We start from the raw sequence: 9,515 nt of genomic DNA on the forward strand, positions 1-9,515 counted from the left end.
TTCATTCCTTAATTCCCAGCCGTTTCTGAGATATAAGCGTGGTTCGCAAATCACGAACCACCCTGTATATATATATAATTTGTCTGTAAATTGCTTAGAATCGTGAAATTTTTAGTTATTCTTACTCCTTATGCATCCCCGATTCCACCTGTTGCTTTTGTGATCTTCATAAATGATCTGGAAGATTATTTCAGAAAAAAGGGAGCGGAGGGCGTCAGCATCACCAGTTCAACCGATATTCTACTTCTCCTTTATTGCGATGATCTCATCATTTTTGCTAGCAGTAAAGTAGATATGCAACGAAAACTCAATATTCTATCCTTATATGTATTGCGAAGAGAACAAAATGACTGTCAACGAGTCGAAATCAAACATAGTTGTGTTCAGGCGCGGTGGAAGGCTGGCTATTCAGACACATTCCTGTACAATAACAAACCATTACAAGTGAGCAGCGAGTACGTGTATCTTGGCGTTAAACTTTCATCACACGTCACACGGTGTGTTTCATAAGGCCGCCTTACAAGCAATTTCCAAGGGCAGGATGGCCATCGCCAGTGTCAAAAACATTCTGGTAAACTCGAGAATGACGTCACAGGAAAGTAGGATGCAGTTGTTTCAATCAATAGTTTGCGCAACACTACTTTATGGAGCTGAAATCTGGGGAAGCAGATACGAAGATATGATAGAAGTTGTGCAATCTCAGTTCTTGAAGTCAGTATTCTGCTTGCCGAGATGTACCCCCCACTACATGGTCAGACTCGAGTTTGGAGTGGTGAAGCTCGCTTATCATGTGCTTAAGCAAATGTTGAGATGGTGGCTGAAGTTGCTGTCTATGCCTGAAGAACGCTATCCAAGGAAGTGTTATAACCAACTAGTGGTTGTAGATCAACTGTCACGTAATGTTGAGAAGTATAACTGGGTTACGTTGCTTAAAAGAAAACTTGTACAGCTGGATTATGCTGAGATTTGGGAAGCTCAGTCACATGAGCTATTGAAAGATAGGATAGGGGAAATATTGGATAGATACGAGAACAGGATTATCGTAGACTTCAGAGTTCATCCTATTGTACTTTGTATAAAGAACTTAAACCAAATCCAGGAATTGAAGAGATGAAACCAAAGACTTCGAGTTATCTTTCACTAATGGGACCAATAGATAGAACCAGGGTGGTTGATCAAATTAGGTTAGCTCAAAACTCCAAGGTGAACTTTTATATTAACAGAATGGCATACAATTGGAGCTCCAAAGAACAATGCAGTGTTTGCAATTTACATGAAAATGAAGATCTGTATCATTTTTTGTTCAAATGCCCTCACTTCTCGGAGCTTAGATCTACTTATTTGGAAAAGTGGCTTGCTGAGGGTCGGTGTTCTGTGGAGGATGTTGGTTTCGGAATCCATCTCAAATGGATTATTAACAATTTTATATTTTTATATTCTAGGAGAATTAAAGATAAGGGCATTTCTTAGAAACGAGTAGGAGTACTTGAAAAAGAAACAAAAATGTATTTGTACTGGTTTTTTTTTTTTGGGGGTACATGATGTTTTAAATTTTTTTTTTTTTTTTTTTTTTTTTCAGTTAATACATTTTTCTGAAACTTTTATTGTATATTGTAAGAAAAGTAATAGGTATTGAAAACAGATAAAAGTCATTATTATTAATGGAATTATAGGTAACTTAATAAGTATTCACGTTTCTTCTTTTCAAAATATTTAATGTTATAACTATGTATATGTATGTAAATGTTGCCAACCCCTTGTAATTATTTCTCAAATAAATACAATTATTTTCTACTACTACTACTACTACTATGGTGTGTGTGTGTGTGTGTGTGTGTGTGTGTGTGTGTGTGTGTGTGTGTGTGTGTGTGTGTGTGTGTGTGTGTGTGTGTGTGTGTGTGTGTGTGTGTGTGTGTGTGTGTGTGTGTGTGTGTGTGTGTGTGTGTGTGTGTGTGTGTGTGTGTGTGTGTGTGTGTGTGTGTGTGTGTGTGTGTGTGTGTGTGTGTGTGTGTGTGTGTGTGTGTGTGTGTGTGTGTGTGTGTGTGTGTGTGTGTGTGTGTGTGTGTGTGTGTGTGTGTGTGTGTGTGTGTGTGTGTGTGTGTGTGTGTGTGTGTGTGTGTGTGTGTGTGTGTGTGTGTGTGTGTGTGTTTTGAGGTAGGGTAGGGTGGTCCCGTACAAAGGACGTTTTTTTACAGTTTTTGACCTTACAAAGGACGGGTCAACCACTGGTTTTAAATAAAAATTACGGCCTTTTTCCTCACAACACTAAACAAACACCCTTCGTGTCTGATTTTCCCAGGTAAAGACTGTAGCATGGAGCAAATGACTGGAATACGGGAACAACAAGAACACTTGGCGCGTCTTCATTTTGAACTTGGAGCTCAACAAGAGTTGTTTGCACCTTTGAGTGATGAAGGTTTGAGACAAGGCACGGAAAATATGCATTCCTTAATGTCCAAATTGGAGAAACTGAGTAGGCTCCGCGGCCCCTTTACTATATTTTATGTTATTATTCCGGGGGTCACAAAGTCCTTCACGGCCCAAACAGGGGGTCCCGGATCCCAGTTTGGGAATCACTGTTCTATTCTATTCTTTTTTTTTTTTTTTTTTTTTTTTTTTATAGGCGCACTGTGAGGTAGAATTTAGTTGGAATTAATGAGACTGATTTTTGTAATGTTCTTCCTTTGGCTTGTCCTAACATTCGACTTTGCCTCCTTCAAATGAAATGTCTTAAGGAGTTCACACAAATTCGATGTTTCACACAAATTCGATGTACTCTCGTCTATTGAAGAGACAAATTCGATGTGCTCTCGCCTATTGTGAGCTAGAACGCGTAGAAAGAACGTGTCTTGAAATGTGAGAAGCGGGGTGCCTTCCGGTTCGGCCCAGCAGAGCGTCTCGGGCCGGGTGAGAGTGAAAAGATTTGGCGATGTGCTCTCAACCATTACGTTAAACCCATTCAAAAAAATCAATACCACTGTAGGTACCTATACCCACAGTGACGCCACAATATAACTGGATCTAAGGTTTATTGACTAGTATTATATCCTCCATTCGACAAGCTACCTACCTACTCATATTAACTTCCCCACCTGAGTGGGACCGGTACTAGCGTGCAGCACACAGATGGTCACCCATCCGGATAGCAACCATACGCAGCGTTGCTTAACTCCAGTGAACCATTGGAAATGGGTAAATTCAACGTATAATAGACGCTGTCAAATTCAGGAGATGATTTATGAGTACAAGGTATCATTTACCTGCATATTTTGTCATGTTAGATTTTTGCCCTCAGAATAATAATAAACATAGAAGGAAGGTTTAGGACTAAAGTCGCAGTGGTGCCCAAATTAGGGACGAAAACGAATAAAAGTATAATATGGTGCCAAAATAGTATGGTCAGGTAAAACGGTACAGTACGCCGTAACGTACCGTACTGAGTACGGTACGTTACGGTCAGCTAAGGTATGGTACGATACGGCACGGTACGGTTAGGGTCAGTCAAGTACGGTCAGGTACAGTTAAGTACGGTCAGATACGGTATGTTACGGTCATACTTTTAACAACTTCTAAGTAAATTCGATGGGTATCTTATCTTATTTATCCATTATTGACTTTAAAAATTCATAAAAGCATTCAGAAATCGGGGGAAATTGAAAATACAGACCGGGACTACAAAATGTAAACAAAGATTTCAATAATTTTCAGAAAATTTCCACCAATGAGAGAAGAGTTTAGTCAGCTGACTAAACAAATTTGGTTAGTCAGCTGTTCGTGAACTGTCCTTCGACCTTGATATGTAAAAAGACCCAAACCTTTCTTCTATGTTTATTATTGTTCTGAGTTTTTGCCGCTGCGTGGGAAAAAAAATCGTAGGTAGCTCCGGTATTATTGACCGCGGAGGGACCCAATTGGTCTCATTCGACGCAAACCTTAATAGGCTTTCCCAATGCCACCGGCGTTGTTTTTTTTTTTTTTTTTTTTTTTTTTTTTTTTTTTTTTTTTTTGAGTTACCTACCAGAATAGAAACTTTAGGCATGAAATGTGAAAAAGTGACTTTTTTGCTGTTTTCCCGACGCGTTTTCGGACATAGCGGGAGTTCGGTTAGGTTTATATGAAACCTAAGGCCATATTCGGATTCAGCACAATATTTTACATACATCAACTTGATCTAAGCTGACAGTCAAAATGAAGCACTACTTATACTTCTTCAAGACCTTTGATATGATGTATCACAAGTAGGGGTTCCCGTTTAAGATTTTAAAGTTGACTCCCCTGGGGCCGCCCCTGATAGTGCCGAAAAATTGAGATCCCCTAAAAATAGGTTCCCCTTGAAAATAAAGAAACATGTGTTTTCGAATTTTTCCGAATTCAGAGGTGGCAACTTTTTTTTTTAAACACCCTGTATGGTGTCCGTAAGGTTTTGGTATATGAGTTATGTATCTACTTATTATTGACGTCTGAGGTCTGAGCCAGTCGGCGTTCTACAAACTTATAATATAATATCGTGAATTACCTATTTGTGGTAAAGCAGAGAGGTTGTTCACAACTTTTGTGGATATCACAGCACTACCTACTAAATGCCTCCTTTACTAATAATTGTCATCTACTCGTATCATCAATCTTTTTACACTGGTAATGCCGCCACTGGTCGCTACTCAATTGTTCTCACGAGGCTGGCTGAGTGCATCCCGAAAAAACACAGCCGAAAAAACGTCGACCCTGTCGAAAATGGAACCCAGTACCTCCGGCATGCAAACCTTGTGCGATACAGCGATACCCAATCGAGCAAGGACGTTAACTTACCTATAATTATATTGTACTTACAAGTTACAAAGCTTCAGCGTAGGCACCGATGATGTCGGCCGTAACTAGCAAAATGTACGTCCGTGAAACAGCAAAAGCTATCCCTAAGATCTACAAAAACAAAATTTCTACCACTTAATTTCCTTTTGATGAGAAATTTTATGGTGGTATTGAGGTTCCGGGCTTTCAGGGACGTCGCTAAAAAAGGACACCTGCGAAAAATGCGTCCAAACTTTTTGGGAAAGCAAGAAATTTAAAATTTAGTCAAACCGTATTAAGAAAGTTACCGCACACTTCAATATCAAAAAACCAAAGAAAACAAATTGAATTTTGAGATAACGGTGTTGGTACTTATGGGATGAAGTGCATTAGAAACTAGAGAAAAAGTACTAAATATTGGGCTTTGGTACAAATTTCGAGCGATAATGGAGCCTTCATTTATCTCCGGTGAAACTATGCACCTCATATTTCACTTTTATGTGGAAAAGCCAAAATTTGCAAAGCTAACAACGGTGCTGGTACAAATTGTGGAGTGAAGTGCATCAGAAACTAGAGAAAAAGTACTAAATATTGGGCTTTGGTTCAAATTTCGAGCGATAATGGAGCCTTCATTTATCTCCGGTGAAACTATGTACCTCATATTTCACTTTTATGTGGAAAAGCCAAAATTTGCAAAGCTAACAACGGTGCTGGTACAAATTGTGGAGTGAAGTGCATCAGAAACTAGAGAAAAAGTACTAAATATTGGGCTTTGGTACAAATTTCGAGCGATAATGGAGCCTTCATTTATCTCCGGTGAAACTATGTACCTCATATTTCACTTCTATGTGGAAAAGCCAAAATTTGCAAAGCTAACAACGGTGCTGGTACAAATTGTGGAGTGAAGTGCATCAGAAACTAGAGAAAAAGTACTAAATATTGGGCTTTGGTACAAATTTCGAGCGATAATGGAGCCTTCATTTATCTCCGGTGAAACTATGCACCTCATATTTCACTTTTATGTGGAAAAGCCAAAATTTGCAAAGCTAACAACGGTGCTGGTACAAATTGTGGAGTGAAGTGCATCAGAAACTAGAGAAAAAGTACTAAATATTGGGCTTTGGTACAAATTTCGAGCGATAATGGAGCCTTCATTTATCTCCGGTGAAACTATGCACCTCATATTTCACTTTTATGTGGAAAAGCCAAAATTTGCAAAGCTAACAACGGTGCTGGTACAAATTGTGGAGTGAAGTGCATCAGAAACTAGAGAAAAAGTACTAAATATTGGGCTTTGGTACAAATTTCGAGCGATAATGGAGCCTTCATTTATCTCCGGTGAAACTATGCACCTCATATTTCACTTTTATGTGGAAAAGCCAAAATTTGCAAAGCTAACAACGGTGCTGGTACAAATTGTGGAGTGAAGTGCATCAGAAACTAGAGAAAAAGTACTAAATATTGGGCTTTGGTACAAATTTCGAGCGATAATGGAGCCTTCATTTATCTCCGGTGAAACTATGCACCTCATATTTCACTTTTATGTGGAAAAGCCAAAATTTGCAAAGCTAACAACGGTGCTGGTACAAATTGTGGAGTGAAGTGCATCAGAAACTAGAGAAAAAGTACTAAATATTGGGCTTTGGTACAAATTTCGAGCGATAATGGAGCCTTCATTTATCTCCGGTGAAACTATGCACCTCATATTTCACTTTTATGTGGAAAAGCCAAAATTTGCAAAGCTAACAACGGTGCTGGTACAAATTGTGGAGTGAAGTGCATCAGAAACTAGAGAAAAAGTACTAAATATTGGGCTTTGGTACAAATTTCGAGCGATAATCAAATTTCCCGAAGAGGTGTTTTTTTCCTTTCCCCCTTCCCCTTTTTTTTTTTTTTTTTTTTTTTTTTTTTTTTTTTTTTTTTTTTTTTAACCAGCCTAGTCAGCTCAGTTGGTAACGAGCTCGCCTTGTAAGTGCTAGGCCGGGGGTCCGATTCTCGCCCGAGGCAGATTTTTTCCCAAAAAAATGATTTTTCCCAAAAAAATCCATAAAACATTTTTAAATGATAAAATTATGCACAAAAAGAATGACCTCACTAAGATTCGAACCCCTAACCAACCCGCTCAGCAGTACGGCAGAGAATACTCTTGTTCCTTACCGCTGGGACACTCCGACATCTACTGAACAGGAGCACAAAACTTCTATATTAAATAACTCGAGCGATAATTTTGAATTTTCCCCCCCCAAAGTCACTTTTTCCTCTCTAGCGGGTCTCCCTTTAGTGCTAAGAAGATGAAACCAAGAAAAGGCACTTCTCCTCGACGAGACCTTTCCGGAGACACAATAATCATCTTCTCACCATTTGTAGAACGGGCTGTAGGTGTGATTAAAGGATTTGGGTGAAAAGAAAAAGAAAAGAATTTTTTTTTCGCGATTTTCAAGATTTTTGAGCCTATGTGAAAAGGTCGGATTTTGGAGATTTCGCATCCATTTTCACGTCCGACCAGGAATATCAAATTAAAATTGCTTAAAGTTAAAGGGAAGTTAGAGAAAAGTTGAAGTGAAAATGCCGAAAAACGATGAAATTCTGTTTCGTGTTAATATAGGCCGGGCGGCGCTTCGAACTCTTGACGTTCGCGCGCCTCCCGGCACGCTTGATTTATAAAAGAGTAAACCCTGACTCATTCATACATATACATTCATTCATTCATAATCAACGCACAGCCGAAACGGCTGGACCGATTTTGATAAAACTTCGAGAATAGCTTCCTTTTGATTTTATTAGGCCCACTTAGAACGGATTTTCCGAAACTCGCAGTGGTTTCCAAACTATGACCAAAAAACTACTAAAAATCGTTCATAATCAACGCACAGCCGAAACGGCTGGACCGATTTTGATAAAACTTCGAGAATAGCTTCCTTTTGATTTTATTAGGCCCACTTAGAACGGATTTTCCGAAACTCGCAGTGGTTTCCAAACTATGACCAAAAAACTACTAAAAATCGACCCATGGCCAAACGGGAGAATAGCTTCCTTTTGATTTTATTAGGCCCACTTAGAACGGATTTTCCGAAACTCGCAGTGGTTTCCAAACTATGACCAAAAAACTTCTAAAAATCGAGCTGGGCCCGTCCCTCCGGGAATTTTTTAGCCCGTAATTTATTCGATCGTGATTAGAGAAAATCAGTACCTATGTACTGATTTTCTCTAATCACGATTTTCTCTAATCTGGTTGTAGATCAACTGTCACGTAATGTTGAGAAGTATAACTGGGTTACGTTGCTTAAAAGAAAACTTGTACAGCTGGATTATGCTGAAATTTGGGAAGCTCAGTCACATGAGCTATTGAAAGATAGGATAGGGGAAATATTGGATAGATACGAGAACAGGATTATCGTAGACTTCAGAGTTCATCCTATTGTACTTTGTATAAAGAACTTAAACCAAATCCAGGAATTGAAGATATGAAACCAAAGACTTCGAGTTATCTTTCAGAAACTAGAGAAAAAGTACTAAATATTGGGCTTTGGTTCAAATTTCGGGCGTTGATGGAGCCTTCATTTATCTCCGGTGAAACTATGTACCTCATATTTCACTTCTATGTGGAAAAGCCAAAATTTGCAAAGCTAACAACGATGAACTGTGACGTAACGGTGCTGGTACAAATTATGGGGTGAAGTTCATCAGAAACTAGAGAAAAATTACTAGATATTGGGCTTTGGTACTTGGTACAAATTTCGGGCGATAATGGAGCCTTCATTTATCTCCGATGAAACTAGGTGTGTACCTCATATTTCACTTCTATGTGGAAAAGCCGAAATTTGCAAAGCTAAAAACTTTAATGGTGAAAATTTTCGGTAACAGAGTTATGGTTTCATATATCATCGGTTAGGTTATGTACCTATATACACCTACTTGCCTCGCCGGCGTAATGGCCAAGGTGCTGGTCTGGTAACCAGAAGGGCGTGGGTTCAATCCCAGCCAGAGCATTGAAAATTTTCCTCACTCATTTGAGAATTTATTAAGGGTTGGGTGGTAGTGAACGCTTCTGGCATTATTCTCGCCCAGTGCTTACATACCTTGTACTTAACAGTTCATTATATTATTATTGTCATAAAAACCCGCGGCCTAGCGATTACTAGGCAGACGCGCTACCAACCAAGCTATGTAACTAGGGCTGGCACACTCATCTTTTGTATGTAGTTTTTGAAACGAAGAAAGTATCTGACGTGACGTGCTCAGCATAATATCAAAGGAAAACATCTTTATATTGTCCAGTTAATCTAACCTAATTCTCGGAAAGCCTGTCTTTCTCCTATCTTGTCTTTCTTCTTTAGTTTATTTTTTTTTCCCTTCTTTTTTCCTATTCAGCGTGGTTGGTAGCGAATCCGCCTTGTAAGTGCTAGGCCGCGGGTTCGATTCTCGCCCTAGGCAGATTTTATCGTAATAAATGACATGTTTAGGGGAGTCATGGGTAATTACTAAAGTACAAAGTAAAAAATTGGCTATGTACAATAGTACATAAGCACTTACATATTATTATTCTACAACTGCCTACTAAGAAGGTAATGATAATGTAGGTACCTACATGAAAATCATTTTTCATTTTTTTTTTTCAACTATAAAATTATGAAAAAAAAAAAAAAAAAAAAAAATGTAAAAGAAAAAAAAACCCAAACAAAAAAGTTCGTTACGTTTTGAAAGAAAAAAAAAAAAAAAATGTAAAGTTT

At 38.6% G+C, this 9,515-nt stretch overlaps 1 protein-coding gene across 1 annotated transcript; it reads left to right on the top strand.

Moving 5' to 3' along the window:
* The first annotated feature begins 72 nt into the window (after positions 1 to 72).
* On the top strand, positions 73 to 8,272 carry LOC113469974. The gene is made up of 2 exons (XM_026828069.1): positions 73 to 877; positions 8,017 to 8,272. Exons 1-2 carry the CDS (start codon positions 542 to 544, stop codon positions 8,251 to 8,253), a joined length of 573 nt encoding a protein of 190 aa, XP_026683870.1. The 5' UTR covers positions 73 to 541; the 3' UTR covers positions 8,254 to 8,272.
* The last annotated feature ends 1,243 nt before the right edge of the window (positions 8,273 to 9,515 follow it).

The sequence above is a fragment of the Diaphorina citri genome, unplaced genomic scaffold (assembly GCF_000475195.1).
Source record: "Diaphorina citri unplaced genomic scaffold, Diaci psyllid genome assembly version 1.1 scaffold1320, whole genome shotgun sequence".
Taxonomy (NCBI): Eukaryota; Metazoa; Arthropoda; class Insecta; order Hemiptera; family Psyllidae; genus Diaphorina; species Diaphorina citri.

Coding starts and splice junctions, on each gene's coding strand:
- LOC113469974 (XM_026828069.1), top strand. CDS start 542: ATGGCCATCGCCAGTGTCAAAAACATTCTGGTAAACTCGAGAATGACG. Junction 878..8,016: donor AGTGTTATAACCAACTAGTG/GTTGTAGATCAA, acceptor TTCTCTAATCTG/GTTGTAGATCAACTGTCACG.